Below are 22,134 nucleotides of genomic sequence, written 5' to 3'. Positions count from 1 at the left end.
ATGTAAAAAATAAATTGTAACTTCACCTCAAAGTTACACAGATCATTTGTTAATTTTTTTGTTTCCAATTTCAGCTTTTATTTTATTATTTTCAGCTCCAATTTACAATACTGATGCTTCAAAAAAGTTTTAAAATGTATCCTGAAAACTTGTATGCGAAGGCAATTATAAGTTGAGGCTGGACTTTTACTAAGTTTCTATATGGTGATAGGGTAACAACATCCCCATATGGCGCTGCAATTCTATCATGGAAACACCAGTGTCACTCTCATTCTGTCGTGCTTCAGTGTCGCTGTTTGGAAGCGAGATACCTGTGCAATGCTCCATCTTTGTGCCATGTAAATGGCTTTAGCGACCAATGGCATCACACTGTGCATGCTCATAGGTCTTGCTTTCCTGTTGCTTTATATGCAGATATTTTTGTTGTTGAAACACTCTAAACTATCTGTTCTTACTTGAAACTGAAAATGGCAGAACAAAAGGCTGTATAGACCAACCTATCAGTGAAACCTGAATGAGTCTGAGGCTTACAGAATCTTAGATGGTAAAACGCAAAAAAAATTTAAATTTCTATGTAAAGATGTCGAAATTTCTAGCCAACAATGATTTTACTAAAACTGAAGTGATGCAGGACTCAGTTACAAACGTACAACCTTGACATAGGCATGCCACAACCATCCCTCTACTATAGCAACCTATTAAACATGGTTTGCTTGCCGACCCAGCGTGGCACTTTGGCACCGGCACACTCGAGTGTCGCTACACTATCGCTGCATGGAAACTAATAGCTGGAACAGTGACAATGGCTACACAAGAGGTGGCACTAAGTTGAACCAATGACACTTAGACCTGGCTACACAGTGTGTAGCCAGTTGCTGTTACTCACACAAGGGCTACTAAACAATGCTTCATGTTGACAAATATTATATTGACCGATGAGATTTGGCCTCAGTCATATGAAGGCCATAAGGTCCTTGCTAGATTTTTCAGTACTGTTATTCAAGTATCTCCAGACAATTTATCATTAACAATAGGTGACAACAGCAGACCCTGTCATATGAAATTAATTTGTTCTGGCGTTGGCATCGTAAGGCAAAAATGTCGTATAGAAAAGCCTACAGTAATTATCTAATGCATACAGCCCTTGGTAAAAAACATCAAAATCTTATATGCGTATTGTGCTTGTTAAAAATTAGTAACAAAATAGTATATTAGCCTTAGTAACTTTGGTTAATTTATAGTTAACCTAATAACTCTAGCTTTTTTTGCAATGATAATCATTTTCTCACTTCTTCATTTAGCGTCGTTATCAAACTTAGGACCCATGGCTAACGAATTAAAGTTACATATGTAGTTAAATTTTTCATCAATTTTTGTTTCACTCACTCCATACCAAGCATTTACAAAACGAGAACAATGCTGAGCTGAGAGGAGTGAGCATGATATCTCTTTCATGCATTATGAGTGCATTATGAGAGGGATTTCGATGACTGGCATATTGGTATCATCATTATTCCTACGTGATTAGAACACCGACTGCCAAATTTGAATTTTGAGAGAAATTTTTGTTCATATCGTATGGTGAAAAAAATGTTGTATGGCGGGGGTGAAAAAACATTGTTTCACATCACAAGGTAAAAAATCATATAACAGGGACATCGTAACTTGGAGATGCGCTATAATTGGCTCAAAGAAAAAAACAATACAGGTTAATAATGATGAAACAACTAAGTGAAAATACTTTTAGCATACAGTGTAACTTAAACCATAGAAAACTGCTTTAAAGGTTGACTTGCAACAAAATTCACATTACAGTTGTTTGATATGAAAAGATTCACCATGTCTTACTCTGTTGTGTTGTAGGTGCAAAATATGTGGAAATGTGATCACAAGCTCCTAAAAGCTCAAAAACGAACAGAAAATCGCAGCAACACGAGACCGCCGTAGTTTGGATTCTCTTTCCAAAACAGCTCAAATGTGACGTAGCTGTGTTAGATGGTTTCTGTTTACACTTTCAAGCAACCTTATTCGTCGAAATATTTTCACAAATATACTTCACGCATTCGATAAAACCATGTCTATTGTTCTTACGCATCTGTTTTATCGTCATTTTAATGCTGTCACCTTTAGCAGTGATATCTTATAACTTACCGTAAAAATTCGTTTAATTTTTTAGCCTAGCTTGAAGGAGTACATATCATTGTCTGATAATCATGACTCGTCTGTTGGTCATTTGTGATAATCGAAGAGTTTTGCAGAAATTATTTGCGAAGTATTGGGTCACATGATCAGATTATGACTTGCCGATTAGACCAAACCGAAACAAAACTGTAAAGGAGCAAGTATCTATATTTGATACGGGGTCTTTGGTAAAACCCAAAGTGTTTGTCATAAACCAGTGCTACAATAAGCTTTATATTGAGCTTTTTATTGGCCTTTTAATTCATGGGAGAACATCATGTAACAAGACGATAACCAAATTTCATGACTACGTCAGAGAAATAAAGAGATTCCAATCTACAGCGGCTTTTCGTTTTTGAGCTTTTAAGAGCTTGTAATCGTATTCCCACATATTTTGTACCTACAACACAACAGAGTAAGACATGGTGAATCTTTTGATACCAAATCACTGTAATGTGAATTTTGTTGCAAGTCAACCTTTAACATATTCGATTACGGAGAAAAATCTGAAATGTTTTATGAACGGTTTCAAAATACTAATAACTCTTGTGTATATATGTCATAAGCGAGCATATCTTTGTTCATATACAAATATATATATATAGCTGTTGTCATTGTTATTTGAAAATCAATCTTGAACACAACTACCATAAATTGAAAATAAGATGGAGTTGAGATAGCTATAATAAACTATTTCAGCCAATCATAGATGGATAAGTTCAATCTTTAGCGATGTAGAGCGGTATGCTCGTTTCAAAATAACGCCTAAAGACCCAACCCTAAAGACGCATTTCATCAGCGTGTGTTTGAGCATGCATTGTCAGGGTGTTAAACTCTACCTTGAAGCAAATAGGATGTGCATAGAGCCTCTTTGGTCCATTCATTTACATGTAAATGTATTTTATAAACCCGACATTATTTTTAAAAGCTGAAAAAAAAGTTATAGAAGCTAATAGCAACTTTCAATTGGCATTTAAGACAGCTGAAACCTGCCAAATAACTGTAAAACAAACAGCATTATTATATGAGAGTATTTTAATATATTTGGTATGAAATAATGAGGCACCAATTGCAGCAAGGCTATTTGTAAACACAGTGACAATTTAATGGCTTGAAAAACATAGAATGAGAATATGTACATCACACAATCCACTTGGGTAGCTCAATTGATGAGTCATTAGCGAGTGTGTATACAGCTGTGTCCATTAATCATGCAGGTCTAATCCGTCAATGTAGCGTAAGGATCCTCACCTTCTTCAGCCTCAGCACCACCTGGAACAGAGACACTGCCAACTGACCTGTTGTTACTAGATAACAAATGTGGTTACAAATGAAGTGTATGTACGTGAACAAAAGGAGACTACCAAACCAGACTTGGGCTTAGTTACCCTAGCCACCAGTCCCTATCAAGGCATGCTACCAATATTAAATTTGCTGTTTGACAGTTTGTTCTGGTGCTGGGCACGGGTAATAAAACTCGTTGAACTCGCGGGTTTTATCTTTTCTCGAGTATCGGGTAATAGATATTTTGAGCATTTCGATCTTGCTGGTTCGGGTTTTGATTTGCGAGTTCGGGTTTTGTTACACGGATCTGTCGAGTGTACAAAAACTCGGTGTATTGCGCCCTGCGCTCTAAACAGTGTTTAATAATCCGCCTGTTAACCCTTTGAACCCTGGCCTTTTTTGTCAATGCGTGTCAGTAACCCTGGGGAATGTGTCCAACGATCCCGAAGTTTTTAAACTTTTATTATATATTTCCGAACGTGCTCATAATACAATTATATTTGGTAAAACGCTAGTAAAAAAAGTCGGGCAACCCACAGCAAATGTCATCAAATAAAGAAAAACAGTACATTACCATTATTCAGGCTAAAACTATAAAAGTTTGTACGATTTAAAAAAACTCGTTATAAATTTACAATAGTATCGTATCCATTGAGCACAATTTCATTATTATTTTATGACTCAAAATATACTAAAAAGTTGTAATTAGTATTATAAAGTTCTTCATTTGCATCACAATCATTCATGACTTACCAACAAATTTTTTTCGCGATATCGTTCAAAATTTGTTATCAAAAGGAAGTAGGTTAAAAACTGATGTGAAAAAGTAGATGTTTGAAAACTGTTACAAATGGAAGTGAAATTTCTGGTCTAATATCTTGTGCAAAAATTAATTTGATTGGTTTACGCCATTAGTTAAAAACAGCTTTTGTAAACAAACCCATGTGATTGCTGGAATTCCGGCCGATAGAGATTCTGACACACCCTACGCAATGCCTGAAAACTGACAGTTGCTGTTCAAACTTCAAAGGGTTATGGCTGTGAGCACGAATATTGGTCGTTAGAATATAGTAAAAAACAATAAATAAATTGAATAAAATTATAATTGCATTGTAAAATTTAAAACATGTCTGATGTTTACAAATAAAACCCGTATCAACAAACCCGATACCAAAAACCCGGTGACCAAGAAGTACTCGTGCCAAGCACTAGTTTGTTCCTTGTACATGTTAGCAGAGTACTTTAAGGAAAGTACGCCGCTACAAGGAAATAATGTACTACATGTTTAAGGAAATCTGTTACATGTTTTATACAATTCCTGCGCTAATCCATTGTAGTCAGTTTTTTACATCAATGATTGGTGATGGTTCAATTCTAGGGAATTATGGGAAATTATTCTTTTTGATTTTGTTGCCATCCATATTCTAGAAAAAGAATGGTAATAGCAATAAGCAAGATGTCTCACCAGCTGCCTCTTCAACTTTTCCCTCTTCATCATCATCATCAACTCCACCACCTGGTACCCACATACCTGCATGAAATCAACCATTTGCCTACTTGAAGATTAACTGCTTACAATAACTATTATATAGCCTAATGTCAGTCCAAAGTGTGATTTGATGAATAAAGGTTTACCACCGTTTGCTTAATTTAGTTTTCAGAAAGCTTTGAGAGTTAAAAATTGATCATAAGATTTATTTCTGAAGGCTCCAAATCAGCCGCTAGGTAAACGGAAGAACAGCTGTGCACAATGAACCAGACAAATGGTTTGATAAAGAGCAAACTAGAACTCCAAAGTTCACTATTATCTTGTATAATCTCCAGTACATAAGAATAGATTGGCTTTAATCATGAACACTCCCACATCCAAGCTCACCTATTCATATCCATATCATCGGTAGGAATTTTAGCTATCAATGATAGTAAAATTGGCCTTGTACCAGAAACGCGGCCCTCTGAGGTACTTACAAGAAGTTGCAACTCTGCGTCTACTTGTAGACCAGACTGAGGATGACAGATATAAACACAATAATTCCTTCCAACGATAGCAAAATACAATCCTAATATGTGGTAATTATCCCCAAAATCTATACAGTAATACCTCGACATACGGGCATACGTTCCAGGACCGAGCTTGCATATCGATTCACTCATATCTCAAATCAATTGTTCCTATATAAAAAACTAAATACAAGTTAATCGATTTCATCACCTGAACAAACAATGTAAGACGGTATTATTCTAATTCACTAATCTAGTTGTTATGATCTGCAATAAAATATAACATTATTATGTACCCTACTGTATGGAGCTTTTACCTTTGAGACAGATATTAGCGACTAACGGCGATGTGAGAGAGACTTGACAGCAACGCATTCGGTACACTAGACTTTTTGTGACAGTATTTAACATAGCATAAACATTAAATTTAACTTAAATGAAGTTACCTTACTATACACACTTAAAAATAAGCTATAATCTCATGCTGCACTTAATTTAATTCTAACTTGGGTTTCATTTTTAATTTTCTTTTTCCAGTTTGGCTCTTTTTGACTCACTTTCACCCCTTACAACCTCTTAACACCTTCAAACCTCTTAACACCTTCAAACCTCTTAACACCTTCAAACTGATTCGACAAAAAATACCCATTGATGCTGTTCTCATAAACGACTTCTTGTATCTCAAATTTGTCTCATATCTCGATGCAAAACCTTTCATGGAATTTTCCTTGTATCTCAAATTTCTTGTATGTTGCGACACTCGTATGTCAACATACGACTGTTTTGAATTTACCTATAAATGCAAATTTTTTGCTTGTCGACACCAATACAGCAACAGACACATTTGGTTTGTAAAAAACTATTTAAAACACAATGAATCGCCTGACATAGTAAGAGCACCCGTAAGGCTGCGGTGAGGTCAGAGTTTGCTGTTGGTAATAGTACTTACCCGAGTCTACGCAACGCTTGATATGGTACTCAGCCTCCTTGGGATCCATTTCACTGACTACTTTTTGCAACAAGCCGATGTCCTTGGCTTCAAAGCATTCCTGCATTTCCTGCAAATAAACGGATAACATAGAGTCCAGCGTAGAGTTACAATCACTTCAACATATGACTGAAAATTTGAGCGTTTATATCTCTCAAGACATAGAGCCTCTTCAACAATAGTATGTCTAAAATTTCTCAAAATGCTACAAGAGTCGTTTATAGTAAATTACATAGCTCTATCATTTAGTCTTCCGCCAAATCCTGCAGAGGTTACACATTCGTTTACTTGTCTTCAAGGTAGAGCAACACAACCTCTTTGTGCTGATTATGACTTCATTTAGTTGTAATTTAGGGCTCCAACTTTAGTTTTTATAGTTTTATGCATTTGTTTTATGCTATATGCAAGTACTTGAAGCATTTATAGCCTTTTCTCAAGAACGAATCAAACATATACAATGTTTTTAATGAAAATATTGATTCCAATACATGATGATTTCAACAAACAAAGCAATTATTTGAACGAACTAGTTTTGTATGTCACATATGACTGAATTTTTAGTCTAATTTGATTCAACAAATAGACCTGATTGACAGCCTTCCAGCAGTGGCTACAATTATGCTTGGTTCTAGAGACTCAGTTACCGTATTGCTACAAATCTGTGAAGTGAGCCAGTCTAGAGACATGATGACATAGAATACTAACACTTAATTTGGAAGTTGGTTCAAAAGGCATATGGCTTGGTAGTATAGAAGATAACTGCTAGGCAACTGCTAGACTCATTCCATACTTATATATGAATAGCTACAATCGTAACTAGAAGAACTCGTAGGAACTAAACTGTCAATTCTTTGAGTTTCTGCATTGTTATAAACGACACAAACATCAAATGTTGGCAATCATTTACTGAGCTAATGAGCTGTCCAGACTAAAACAGGCACCTCTAGCGTATATCACAGGACTGACCTACACAAGATAACTGGCAAGAATGGTGTAGCTCAACACAGAAACAATAGAGCAGATTCGTGCACTTGACAACTGGGCGGAGGTAAGAAAGGAGAGGAAGTAGACAGGTAATTGCTGTGCAGTAGATTGATAGAGGGGCAAGCGTATCATATTTCCTGCTGTCTGAACTTGAAGGCTCATTGCACCCTCTAGCTGGCTATCCCCAGACATTACGCAAGAGTAAATATATTCCAGCCAGCCATAGGTAATCAAGAAATTGATGTTCAACAGTATGTACATTTTTTATTCCGAAATGAGAAACAATTATTGGAGCTGGGCAATGGGCTGACGAGGCATCAAGCTGGACCGGAGTCAAAGAACGAGCTTTGGTTAATTAGACAGCTGGTGAACAAATATCAGTAATACTGATTTACTCTCAAATATATACCAGAGTAAAACTAACCAAATTGGTAACTCACGTCAGCCTACTCGAAGCTATAATAAAAACCAAGCAACAAAAAGGAGCATCTACATAAAGCTGAGAGTTGTTCCATTGGAACTTACAACCGTTCCTAGGCTGTATCCCCAGGGAGCTCACTCTCTTCTATTCATCCCCAAAGGCTAGTCTGAGATGTCATAAATTGCACCCTTTCCACTGACTTACACATTAATAAAAAAACTACCCTTTACCACTTCATCACTACAGACTAATGGCCCCAATTTTTGCTCATGAATACCCCTTTCCACTGTGTGGAAGGGGTATTCATGTACCAAGCTACAAAAACAGACCCTTTTATGAAAACAGTCTAGAGTGTCAGGCCACCAAAAAACACCTCTAAAATGTGCTATCTTTTGTCGAGCCTTTGGGGATGAAAGTTGAGAGTAACCCCCTGGGGTTGTATCCTACAGTATTCATCAAGCTGGCAACTAGCAGTAGACAGAGCCGTATAGCTTCACCGAGTCCCGCATCAAAAATGGAAACAAAAACGCTTGTTTCCAAACAAGCCCGATCGACATACTGATCTCTAATGGAATATTCTTACCTCGCTCTCAACCTCTCACTTTTTTGCATTTACGTTACGTTTTTATAAAAGAGTTATTAGTAGCCTTTAGTAGAGAATTTTGTTCTCTTTTAAACGGTGTATGATACAATGATCAATTTTAAAGCGACTGCCAATGGGAGTAATTCTTGTTAGTTATTGTTGTGGCCTCTCCATTATAACTTTTAGTACCTTCCATTAGACTTACAAAAAGCAAAATTTATAGTTTTTGTAGTCCCAAAACAATTAATAATTTGTCACATATGCTGTAAACATGTGGCTAAACATTTTTTTTTAATGAGCCATATAATTGTTAAGTTACATTTGCCATATGTCGTTTCAAGGTATCGAAGTATTTATCTGTTAAGTTGGAATAAAAACCAAATACCACATACAAACATAGCCTACTCATAACAATATAAATTGTAGTGTTTTAATACTTTAGCAACGCTTGGCATAAATTTTTTTATCAAACTTGGTGAAAAACATTAAATATTTCAATCAATTTGAGAGTCAATAGAATCAATATAAAATTGTGCGGACCAATAAAATTAGATAACTCATCCGACTACGACTTAGAGGTTTCTTCTTTGCTGCTACACTAGGCATGAAACACTGAAAACATTTAGCCCCAACGAGGACCAACTTATAAATATAGACTGAAACACTATATGTCAATGCCATTTCATTTCAGTTATTTCAATAATTTAATCTTTTTAGCATGTACTGAAGGCGTTTATGATGAGACAAGCAATCGGTAGTAGTCAATAAATTTGTATAGTACTATAAACTGTACAAACGTGTATTTACATCTACACTGTAGAAGCATGTACTTACATCTACACTGTACGAGCATGTACTTACATCTACGTTGCACGAGCATGTACTTACACTTACACTGTACGAGCATGTACTTACATCTACACTGTATGAGCATGTACTTACATTTACAGTATGAGTATGTACTTTCATCTACACGGTACAAGCCTGTACTTTCATCTACACTGTACGAGCATGTACTTACATTTACACATTACAAGCATGTACTTACATCTACACTGTATGAGCATGTACTTACATTTACAGTATGAGTATGTACTTACAGCTACAGTATGAGCATATACTCACAGCTACGCTGCGTGAACATATACTTACAGTTACAATGTACAAGCATATATTTACATCTACTCTATACAAGCATGTACTCACATCGAATGTAACATTAAACTACCACTAGTGTACAAAATTGAACACAAAAACTATTTCAAAAAGCGAATGAATGATTCAACGGCAGTAATAACTAGAGTAGCTGGACACAGTTAATCTAGATACAAAGCAACCAATTGTGAAGGGTTATCCTCTTTTTACTTTTCATAATGAGACTACAACTAAGACCTTGATTCAATGAGAAACATCGACATGGCTAGATCTACACACCCCGACTTGTAGCGTATCTGCTGTCGCAGCACACAATGATGCTGATAAACGGAGTAGCCTGTAGGAAATATTTCAACCAACAAGGATCGGTCCACACAGAAAGAAAGTCAAGTCGTCCTTGCTGGATCGTTAATTATTATTTACATGTAGTTATGTTCAAGTATCGACAGCATATCAATTATATAGTATGTATCATCGTCCATTATTTGGGATAGCCTTAGAATCGGTACAGTTGTTTGTGGGTCATTTTTGATGATAGGAGAAAAACTGCTGCCCTTTGATGATAAAAATCAGGCACATAAAAACAATTTGGATTAATGAGAAGAGTCGGACTCGAAGAAAAGTTTGCGTTTACAAGGAAACAAAATTAAAAATGTTTTATGGAGAGTTCCAGTAGCCTTTACATTTCTATCACAAGTGGGTATATATTTTGTCATAAATAAATAGTTGTTCCCCTAGAGCACTATCATCGTCATTCAAAATAAAATCGATGTTATGCTTGCTAGGAATCCCAGATGTACAGTTTGGCCTTAAACGATATAGATCGACACGTTGGCTTCAGCGTAACATCTCAGCAACGCGTTTTCGACGTGTTTCTACTAAATCTTTGTAGCAGAGACATGCATGGTTACATGCTTAAATTTTTTTTGCTTCCGCTGGAGAGAGCTTAGCCGAGTTTTATCGATTCGGATCCATCAGCAGTGAGCAATTCCATGAAATCAAAGTACTCTTACATCGAATTCCTTCACATATTCTGTACACAAAGAATGCATTTTGTCAGTTTGTGAAGCTAACCTTTAGAGCTGTTTCATGTGTGAAGTTGTGGGGCTGTTGGTTCATTTCAAAATGTCTAAGAAGCTACAGTAGATGGAAGGTAGGAATCAGATGGGAGTGTCCAATGATATGTTTAGGTACCTACTTCGAGACACCTAATCTATACATACATTGCTGCATGTAAAATTACAACAACATGAATTCATCTGCAAAGTTGCCACCATGTTACATACCATTTCCATATAGACTTGAAGTCATCAATTGTTTAAAACAGACAAACTGTTTCTGGTCAATAAAGAAACGAAGAGAAATCACCTTAGGCAATGACTCCATTACTTCTATGGGGTCGAGACCTCCAGGTCCGAGTCTTGCATTTCTCTCTTCTTCCTCGAGCTCCTTCCGAGCATTTTCCAGCCGAATTTCTGCCCTCTCCTTTACCCTCAGTTTGAAAGAACTCAGTTCATCATTAAAGGCCGTCAGATATTGCTTCTCAGCTTGTCGTATTCTGCAAAGATGAGCAAAATTGAAAAAAAATTATAGCAAAACATTAAAGGAAATTATTGAAGAGGTATCCATGGTATTCCATGCTTCGAATGGGTTCGGAGTTACTCGCAGCATTCTAGCATTTCAAAGATTCGAAGTTGCACTATAGATTTTTCTAAGATTTGTGATATATCCTCAAAACCAAAGTTGTTAAAGTAAACTCGATTCCGGATCACGATCACTTTCCAACTCATGCTAGTTGTAATCATTTATGCTACTTGTCTAGTCATTGTTGACTAGTCAACTAGTTGCGTAAAAAAGTAATAATGTTGTCATCTTCATACAAGCAACCCATCCTGGAAACGTTACTGTAAAGGCAAAAAGTCAAGCAGAAACAGTAGTGAGCAACAGTACAAAATTTTCATAGCAGTGACCCTCGTGGTTGTGTTCTGAACTTTTTTGACGGGAACGAGCTGAGACGAGTTTTACCAATTCAGAGTTTTACTAATACCATCAACGGTGAGCGTTTAGAACTAGGAAGTTGAATAATACTCTCACAGTGAATGTCTTTGCACAAATTAGTGAAGCAAAATGGCGTCGAGTGTTGTCGGATTTTATCATTGCTAAGATTTGGAGTGGAAGCAACTCCAAACTCATTCAAAGCATGGAAACTCGGTGATTGCTTATAAAAACAACTTTTTTAGTGTGAGGTATGTCTGGAAAAAATCAAATGGCTGGAATAAATAAGATATTTACCAACAAGTCTATACAAACTACAAGATACAAACTTGTAACTGCTACAGAAAACTGTGAGTAATACGTCAACAGCACTAGGTCAATCAACTTCAATTTCATCCACTTTAAGAAAGCGACAATTTTTGAATTTATTGAATTTCAATAAAAATCTACTATATCATTTTCAAAGAGATTTTCGGCTACAAACTGTCTGGTCACAAGATAAGAAAAAAGACTTAACCTGAGAATATCAATCTTTTTGCTTTGAAAAAAGACAAGGCCCAGCTGAAATATCATGTATTTGTCTAGAATCAATTTACTTGTTTTTTTTCAACAGCTCCTACTGCCATTACAAACGGTTTCCGTTTATCAAAAGGCATCAAAAATTTATCACAGATGGGTAAGATTTTTATGGAAATGTTTGGTGAAGTCTGGTGTATTTTTCATCTTTTCAAACTTTCTCAAATTTTGGTATGTCATAATATAACATATTAGTTATCTTAAACTCTAAATAATTCTTAAATCAGTCTATTGGTCTATGATATATTGACGATTGTGTGACAATTGTGTGACGTCTCATCGGGAGGCAAGTGCTTGCGATTAAAGGACAGCATGATAGTCATAAGACACCAATGAACTTAGTAGCACAGCATGATGTGACACCCTATGTTTACTGACTTGCAGGAGTATAGTACACTGTTTACTGACTTACAGGAATATAGTACACTGTTTACTGACTTACAGGAATATAGTACTGTTTACTGACTTACAGGAATATAGTACACTGTTTACTGACTTACAGGAATATAGTACACTGTTTACTGACTTACAGGAATATAGTACACTGTTTACTGACTTACAGGAATATAGTACACTGTTTACTGACTTACAGGAATATAGTACACTGTTTACTGACTTACAGGAATATAGTACACTGTTTACTGACTTACAGGAATATAGTATACTGTTTTAGTGCTTTGTATACCTCATCCTAATTACGAAACCTAGGTACAAGCGAGACAACTTCTGAACAAAGTTATTGGTTAATTGATGTATAGAATTTAATAACATATCCCTTATGAAATTAAGAGAGCTTTAATTTAAATGAAATTGTATCAGTAAACAGATGTTGTAGTCAATAAATTATCTTTATTTATTGAATGATTTAAAATTTATTTTCTTATCAATTTCACTAATTGAAATTTAGGAACTTTTCTGGTGACTCGATAATTTCTTAATAACTAACAATTGAAACAATAATAATAAATAATTTATAGCACATAAACAATAAATATTTACTAGTAGCAGTTGTAATCTGAGACTAGGAGGTGATATTTTCAAGTAGTATTGTACTATTTATAATAAAAATAATATACATGTAACTATTATTAATATTATTATATCACATCTATGAACAATATAATGATTATTATTTAGACAATAAATGTAAATGGTGAATTAAAATCAAATAACTAATGAATATAACATAATACATGTAAATGTATTAAAAATAGCTATGAAATACTGGTTAGATATTATATTTAGAAAAATACTAATCAGTTTTATGTAAAATAAAAAAATTATAACTTACAAATGATATAATATTCATAGCCATATATATATTTATTAAAAATGAAATTATTAAGTTTTTTAATGTGTGCTTTGCTATATTATTAATTACCATGAAAATAACAAGTCATAAGAATATATCAAAAGCGTATTAATTTACTTATTAGTGTAAGTATGTAATAAACAGTATATTATATAAAAATTTATTTTAACTGAAAATTTACTACCAGTCTTGGTATTTGTTCACATCACAAATTATTCACAGAAATGCAGTTATACACTGAACACCTGTGTCTGTGACGGCCAACACTGCTCATACATACCTTCAACCAATCTATGTTGCAATAACCAATAGAAGGCTATTTGCAATGACCTCTTCCGCAATGTTCTATATATTTACTTTGCCAATGAACTATATAACTATTGTTCATTGTTGAAGATGGAGACAGGGATAATTTTTAATTAGTGAGGCTAGCGTGATAATCATAGTGGAATGAGAGTGCAATGTTCACAATTTGAAATTTTTGTGCTACTCTGGTGTTTCGCGTCCAATTGTTATTGTAAAAGATTGCAACAAGTGTCAAACTTCCTATTTTACCAAAAGTTTGTCTGGATGCAATAGCGAGGCAATTATAACCATTTTCATAAGTGAGCCATATCTGGCAGTAAATTAAAATGATCAGCATGACACTGTGTAGGTATTAATCGATGTAAAGCTGGTGTTTGTAGATTAAAATACTCGTGAACTGTAATTAAATTGTAATAAAAGCTGATTCACTTTACTTTGAGAACATTTTGGAATTTATATGTTATCTTTATACAGAGAACAACAATGGTAAAAACTGAATGATACTTCCATATACATTGCCATCGCTACCTCAATGTCAATAAAACATTTTAATTTTATTTTTATATTACAACTAGCCAAATGCCCGGCGTTGCATAGGTATTAAAACAGTGGCAGGTAATGTAGTTGCCAATGGCTAGTTTGAGTAAGCTAATATTGCTAAACTTACTAATAAGAGCAGTGAGAGCAAGCTTTAGTGACATTGCCTAAGCGCAAATCACTAAAGCTTGCTCTCACGGCTCTTGTGTCGCTAGAGTCGCTATTCGTAGTTGTAGCCAGATTATGACGCATATCACACAATAAATCAATTTCATCCCTTGTAGATTAATGGGTTAGCTTATTGCCTTGCAAATGAGTGGTTCCGAGATCAAATCTTCTGCGATATGGATTCTTCACAGCTGGACAGGTAAACGACACACTTTGAGATTTATATATACAGATTTATAATATAATACAGTTTATGATAGAATGAAGTGTGAGGATTAGGAAAAAAAAGAAAACTTTTGGTAAAATTGAAGGTTAAAGTATATTTTTTGTCAAATTTTAATAGTACATGAAGGTTCTGAAATCTAAAGGTTGTCATAACAAAAAGTTTTAACCACATTCAAGTCTGAAACATGTTTATAACAAACGCAATTACAGTAAAATCATGCTTAGACAGTTTCAGAGTCATTCGTAATGGAATAACAATGCATTCTTTTGTGTTCAGTATAATAAGTGGGGTTGAAGCCATCTTGATAAATTTCTTAGAATGATGAAATACCCTTTGTAATCCCATTATTAGTGTGTTATTTGAGACCCATGACATTAATGTAGCTATATTTGTTGTATATAAACATGTTGGAATCTTACAGCATCAACTACGTAAACCTTTAAAATGAGTATTTTGTGTCATTAGTCCAACAAAACTGCTGTTAATTGACCTCTTAGCGGACAAATCGGAGAAAATTCCGAAGATGTGTTTTTAAAATATTGGATAGCTCGGCAATTCCTACTGCTAAACTAAACCTACCCTGAGAGATCTGAAACTAAAACAAAACTAATTCCATATTACTCACAAATAGCAGAACGTTTCGTTCACTTGGAATGCTCATCTAGTTTTCCACTACAATTCATTACACGTAAAAACTACTCAATCAAGTAAAACTGAGTAAATTGGATTCCTTTCAAAATGCTTCATGAAAAGAGGGGCTTTGGGCCTTTAAAGGGTTAAGCACTGATATTGTCACAGATTAGCAACACTAAGTAACACTCTAGTGACTCATCCACTAGCATTAGATGGTAAGTTATGAAGAAAGAGTCATTTGTCAAAAGTTATTTGTCTGAGTGTAAATTAATTTCTCTAGCATAAATAATGCAGAACTCTCGAGTAGTTGTGGGGAGAACTCGTGGAGAGAATATACCATGAATTTGAAATGTTTGATGCAAATATCACGCAACAACAAATCTCCCGATAACCAACAGACATCTTTGAGTTGTAATGGCGCAACAGTTGTAAGTACAGTATGAGATACGAGACTCACCTGGTGAAGAAAGCTTTTACACAGGCCCTTGGGTCCACTTTGAGATTTTTGGCTAACTCAAGGATGAACTGCATGACAATAGTCTGATGGGAGACATGAGCCATCAGGTCCTCTTTCTACAAGCGGGTTACAGAACTCGGACTACTTCTCAGTAAATCTTCATAACTGAATAAAACTCTATTTAAGTAAAATCAAATATGTTTATTTACTTGGTGCTAAGGAGCCCAACATAAAAACTAGACCTGGTCAATAAGCTTGTACATACTTCCTTATGAGCGTGTAACATTCACTCGGGCTCATAACCAGCCATGGATGTAAAACATATACCGGGTAAGCCTTTGCAGACAAAGATCATTGTCATTGGTTTTGCTTTACGCTTCGTGAAGACAAAATTTTTGGAGACAAAAGTGGAGACAAAACTCTTATATGAACTATTTCATCTGCTTTGTTTCGCAACTTAAAAACCTACGTAACTCCATAATAGCTACTGAAGTTAATTGTTCCCATTTGGTGTTAAAATAGATGCACTATATAAAGCTTTGTAAAAACTTTAGTAGGCAGTAGACTCCCCTAAACATAATTAATTCGTTCAGAGAATGTTTACATTATAGGGATTTTACGATATACGAACAGTAGAATACAGGTTGTATATCAGCTATATAATTTAGCAGAACTTGAGCACATTGTATTACCTATTTTAAAATTAAGATGTTATGCAACTGTTAAACTGTGATGAGCTGGAGTTGTAAGCACTCTGTTCAAACTTGTGCAGCCTCATTAAGGACTAATAGCAGGCTGAAGGTGAAGTTAGCATGAAAATGACAGATCATTTTCAGTAGTAACATAACTATCTTTAAGCAGCCTCATGGTTTACAGCCTACAGTCATCTTTTAAAAGATAAGACAACTCTAAAAGCTTGACTACACACCCCCAAAAAGCCACTTATATACTCACGAAATGCATCGTCGATGCATAGTGTAAATTTAGCTGTGGCTATACATCGAAACTACCGAGTTGTGCCATGTTGCTGACTAATTGATCACAGAGAATTGGCCATGATGCCAATGCTGGATAGCCAGTACAAGTACTAAAGCACCATCAAGATATTTGTATTGTAACATGTATAAACAACGACATTTGAATGCTATAGCATTTGTTGAGCTATTTTGCATAATGCTATAATTTGCAACCGAGTAAAGAATTACAAAAATAAATTACAAGTGAGAATATCTATGTCCACATATAAATAGTTGTTATGTGTAAAGCCTGAGTGCCATCAGCATTTAAAAGCCAACCTTACACGCTACTAGCATGCATCAAAAATGAATAAAATTGAATTGAGGTTGTCATAATCAACATTTCAGCCAATCATTAATTCGTTGGCTTACATCTACAGACACAAACCAACAAATTGAGATTGAACATGACACGTAAACAATGCATTGCCAATGGGCCACCAAGGTGTTAAAAATGCAAAAGACACATCTAGTCAGGGCGTGAAGCCAGGTTTTTGAGGCTCTACACTTAATGACTTAGAACCATAAACAATTACAGTGCACCCTCAAGATATGATTACCCTTATATAAGGTTTTTTCCCCTTACGAAATGAAACATGATCCTTTTTTCAGCTCACCATACAAATCTTATTTCACCAAACGAATTTAACAAAATTCGCCCGAGTTCTAAATTAGCAGTCAGTGTGCTTATTACGCACATCAGAAGAACAAAGTCACTGAAATGCTGTTTGCTGAAAATACTTTCTCAATGCCTGAAAGAATGATGACCGATTTCTCTTAGTTCAGCAATGCTCGTGTGTAAAATGGTAATATTTCTCCCCCTCCTCCTTCGAAAACAGTAGCATAGTTGGAGTTGCGATCCCTAGCACAGAAGATCCAGTAGTCAGACAACTTCTTTTAACATGCTAGCAAAAATCCACTTCATTACGAAAACAGCATCGTTCGGTTTTCTCGCCAAATTAGGTTGAACAATATTCTGAACAGGTCCGCTAAAAGTTATATTGCAAGCGAAGAAAAACTGATAAGTGATAAAAATTTAGTGATAAAAAGTTGAAACTCAGTAAAATAGTTGAAAATACAGACTAAAACTTAGCTTTTAGTGTGTGTATAGTGAACTAAACTTATTTAAAGCGAATTCAAAGTTTTTGTTATACATACATCTATCTTGAAGGTAAAAACTTTCTACGGTACAACGTTTTGCTCATAGCACATTGCAACGTTACATTTTAATGCAGATTATAACCAAAAAATCACTAAATGCAACAAAGTTACTGTAGGTAACTATAGTTACTAAGATTAGCATACTATTATGTAACTAATTTTTAATATGTACAGCATTTATATAAAATTTTGACAATTTTTACCAGGAGATGTTTGCATTACATAATTACTATGGTTTCTATACCCCTACATACGACTTTCTCACCATACGATGCCAACCCTGGAACGAATCAAAATCGTATTCTGAAGGTGCACTGTATTACGGGTGAAACATCAAAATACACCCTAAAGACTGCAAAGTCACTTTGAAGTCTTTAGGGTACACCGAAATACACCAAATTACTTGCTGCAGTAATAAGAATAAACAGAACATAATAGAAACTTCATAGCCTAAAACTACATAACCATCCGACACTACCCTTTTCTGGCTTACATTACGACTGACGATTATAGACTGCCTTCCTAAACCTCAATGTACCTATTTGTCCAAGGAGTCAATGAAGTACAAAATGAATGAAAAGGTCGGTACCAAAGGTCAGCACCAAATAAGCTTTGGTGTTCAGCAGATCACTTATAGTAAATCACAGCAACAGCGGATGAATGTTGGTGAAACACTGATAGAACTTCCTCGTGCCCAACTACCTAACAATTCTACCACACTCTTGTAAAAATTCCTCTACTTTGTCTATTTGGCAATCGTCTAACGCGCATTTAATCAGAAAATCGCTCAAACAAACTTAGATCATCAGGTGAGTCATAGTAAGCCTCTCTTTCATCAACTAATCACAGACAATCAACAGACGCGAACAATTCCTACCTCTTCCACAGCGAGATCAATACACCAGAGAACGAGAAAGTTTGCTGTCTCCTCACAAGCGAGCTCTGGATTGTCCGACAAGTATCGCTCACTGTCTTCATATTTCCTCAGCATTCCAAACTTCTTCAGTTTTTCTTTGTTTTGTTTGGTAAAATCTTGCTGCAAGTAGGTGACACAAATGATCTACACCAGCCTTACACAAGCGATCTACACCAGCCTTACATAAGCGATCTACACCAGCCTTACACAAGCGATCTACACCAGCCTTACACAAGCGATCTACACCAGCCTTACACAAGCGATCTACACCAGCCTTGCACAAGCGATCTACACTAGTCTTACACAAGTGATCTACACCAGCGTTACACACAGGGTTGGCTCGATTTAAATCATTGGTTTAAACCAGCAGAAAAAAACGGTTTTATCGTCTTTTCATTATTTTTTGTGAAAAACATAATATTTTAAGCTCCCAGCGGTTCCTGTGTGGTAGAAGTGCAATTATATGTAATTATCAGCTGTAGAAATTTATTTAGGACACAGCAGTAAATTGATGGCAGAGTGTTGCTGAAACTAAATGAAATCTTAGCACAACAATGAATTAGTGAATTTCATTTTCAATTGCTGTTATCAAGTGATATAATGATCTTTTGCTGATGAAATATAAAAACCATGCGAAATATAGTAATCCAATCAAAGTCTCTAATAATGAATGAATGAATACTTTCTCAAGTTTAGCCAGTGAGAAAGGACTACTTATAATTAGAAATTAAAACAATAAAATCCTTTTGGGCAAAAGCTTTAAGTTTGCAAACTAATATTTCATTTACAGGGCACAAGCCAAAGTAGTTGGATTGTTAGAATTCAGTTTATCAAGTTGTTTGTGTTTGAAAAGTTAAACTAGTGCCTCAAAATTTCCAACATGCCTCGCAAACAGGATCCCGTTTGGCAGTTTTTAACTCAAACTGCAAAAGGCAAAGGTTTCAAGGCGAAATGTAATAGGTGTGCTGTCATAACGCAAGGTCACGCAGATAGGCTTAAAGCTCACGTAGCAAAATGTCAAGCTGACAACACCAATTCAGACAGTGATGCTAGTATTCAGGTGATAGAAGTTGAGTCCTCTGCCACTGCTCCAAACACTAGCAATGCATTATGCTCTGCTCTTCACCACCACACAACTAATCACTTTGATTAAAATTCCTACTTATACATGAAGCTGTATGTAAAATAATCACTTTATGTAATAAGATTTCTGTTCTGTATTTTATCAATCATGTTTGATTTAAGACTCATTCTGAAATTTTTGTATGTTTTCTCTTTTTTCCCCATAACAACTCCCACAGTACCATCTTTAACTGATGATTCTACATATGTATGTTCAATACTCAATCATGCAGCTATAGTAAGTGTTGTTGATTAGACTTAAATTTTCAAAAGTCTTGGTCAAATTATAAAAACCGGTTTAAACCATAAAAACCGGTATTTAACAAAAAAAACCTGGTTTTTTGATTTTTTCATAAAATCGTGGTTTTTTCCAACCCTGGTTACACAAGTGATCTACCGTGGCAAACCCTGGCGAACAATAGACACGCGATCAGACGAACATCGCTCTTTTACGTATATTAGACTCGATAAATATTTTTTTATTATTTATCTTTTGCACACTAGACCTTGCTTTCTATAAAAAATGAAAATATCTTTGTAAATTGACATTGGAGGTGTGCTTTCCCCTAAAACTATCGTAAAATTACAGTTGTCATAAACAGGGTAAAAGTGAAAAGAAAAGGAGACAAGTTATCGACACAAACCGATAATACTACAGTTATGGTACCATCAACCAATTAAAAAATTAAGTCTAGTTTTTTCCTGTTAGAAGGGACAAGATGTAAATTTTGGAAGATCTTAGAACGAATTAGGCAATTTACATGTATTTTACTGTTCGTACGTCAAATTCCTATGATGTAAATGTTCCCGGAATGGATTATTTATGTTGTAGAAGCATCTACTGTATTCAGAAATATTATAATGCAGCTGGAGAAGAGCTCCAGACAACACATGGGAAGCCTTTAGCCCCAAGTCAGTTGTTCATGACACAATAGTTTTGTTTTATGACCATTAAATGTAACTATAATGAAGAATACCTTTATGTTGCACACACTTGTAATTTATATATCTATTGGGCGAATAACTCACTATTATATCACAAATGTTCACAAGATCTCTCTGTAAATATGTGGAAACAACGACTAATGTGCAGTAATACTGAGCATAATTTTTAATGAAAGGATAAGTGTTATACAGGTATAGCTATAGAGTGTTATATGTTATATAGGTATAGATATAGTGTGTTATAGAGGTATAGCAATAAAGTGTTATGGAGTGTTATATAGGTATAGCTATAGAGTGTTATATAGGTATAGCTATAGAGTGTTATATAGGTATACCTATGAAGTGTTATATAGGTATAGCTATAGAGTGTTATGTAGTTATAGCTATAAAGTGTTATATATGTACAGCTATAGTGTGTTATATGTTATATAGGTATAGCTATAGTGTGTTATAAGGGTATAGCTATAAAGTGTTATGGAGTGTTATATAGGTATAGCTATAGAGTGTTATATAGGTATACCTATGAAGTGTTATATAAGTATAGCTAGAGTGTTATGTAGGTATAGTTATAAAGTGTTATATAGGTACAGCTATGGCGTGTTATAAAGGTATAGCTACAGAGTGTTATACAGTGCACCCTCGGCATACGATTACAATGATACACGATTTTTTCACCTTACGACGTTGAACATTGTGAGATCTTCACCTCACTATATGAATTTTATTTTACGATACGATTTTGAAAAAAGTTTCGCCTGAGTTAAAATTTGACGGTCGGTGTGCTCATAACGCACGTCAAAATAACAAAGACGCCAAAACACAGTTCGCCGAAAACATTTTTAGAACGTTTAAAAAAGACACGATGACCGACTTCTCTCAGGTCAGCATTTCGTGTGGGAATTTCGTGTAAAATACACAAGCGAAAGCAAATATTAATTTTTAGCGTTATACTCTCTTTTACTATAAACTTTTAGTCAGCATACGTATATAACTACAAGTATCCATATTTAATCCGTTAGCTATAGAATCTGAGATCGATACAAACGTTACAAAACGAAAGAAAAATGATTTTCATGTCAAAAAAGTTGAAAGTCATAAAGAAATAAGAAGAAAGCGCCCGTATTGTTAATATTGTCAAGGAATATAGTCGCAACCAATCAATATTTG

General features: G+C 35.0%; 1 protein-coding gene across 1 annotated transcript in view; it reads right to left on the bottom strand.

Moving 5' to 3' along the window:
* Positions 1-3,066: 3,066 nt before the first annotated feature.
* The window catches only part of LOC137408217 (hsp90 co-chaperone Cdc37-like), a 47,876-nt gene continuing 28,808 nt past the window's right edge, over positions 3,067-22,134 (bottom strand). Inside the window, exons 6-11 of the mRNA XM_068094632.1 lie at positions 18,862-19,020; positions 15,808-15,923; positions 10,966-11,155; positions 6,416-6,524; positions 4,931-4,996; positions 3,067-3,453 (exon numbers count right to left, since the gene is read on the bottom strand). Of these exons, the coding sequence (XP_067950733.1) occupies positions 3,401-3,453; positions 4,931-4,996; positions 6,416-6,524; positions 10,966-11,155; positions 15,808-15,923; positions 18,862-19,020 (693 nt within the window). The 3' untranslated portion in view covers positions 3,067-3,400. The remainder of the gene's footprint in view (positions 3,454-4,930; positions 4,997-6,415; positions 6,525-10,965; positions 11,156-15,807; positions 15,924-18,861; positions 19,021-22,134) is intronic.

The sequence above is a fragment of the Watersipora subatra genome, chromosome 11, assembly GCF_963576615.1.
Source record: "Watersipora subatra chromosome 11, tzWatSuba1.1, whole genome shotgun sequence".
NCBI lineage: Eukaryota > Metazoa > Bryozoa > Gymnolaemata > Cheilostomatida > Watersiporidae > Watersipora > Watersipora subatra.
This window is presented reverse-complemented; position numbering and strand designations above follow the sequence as displayed.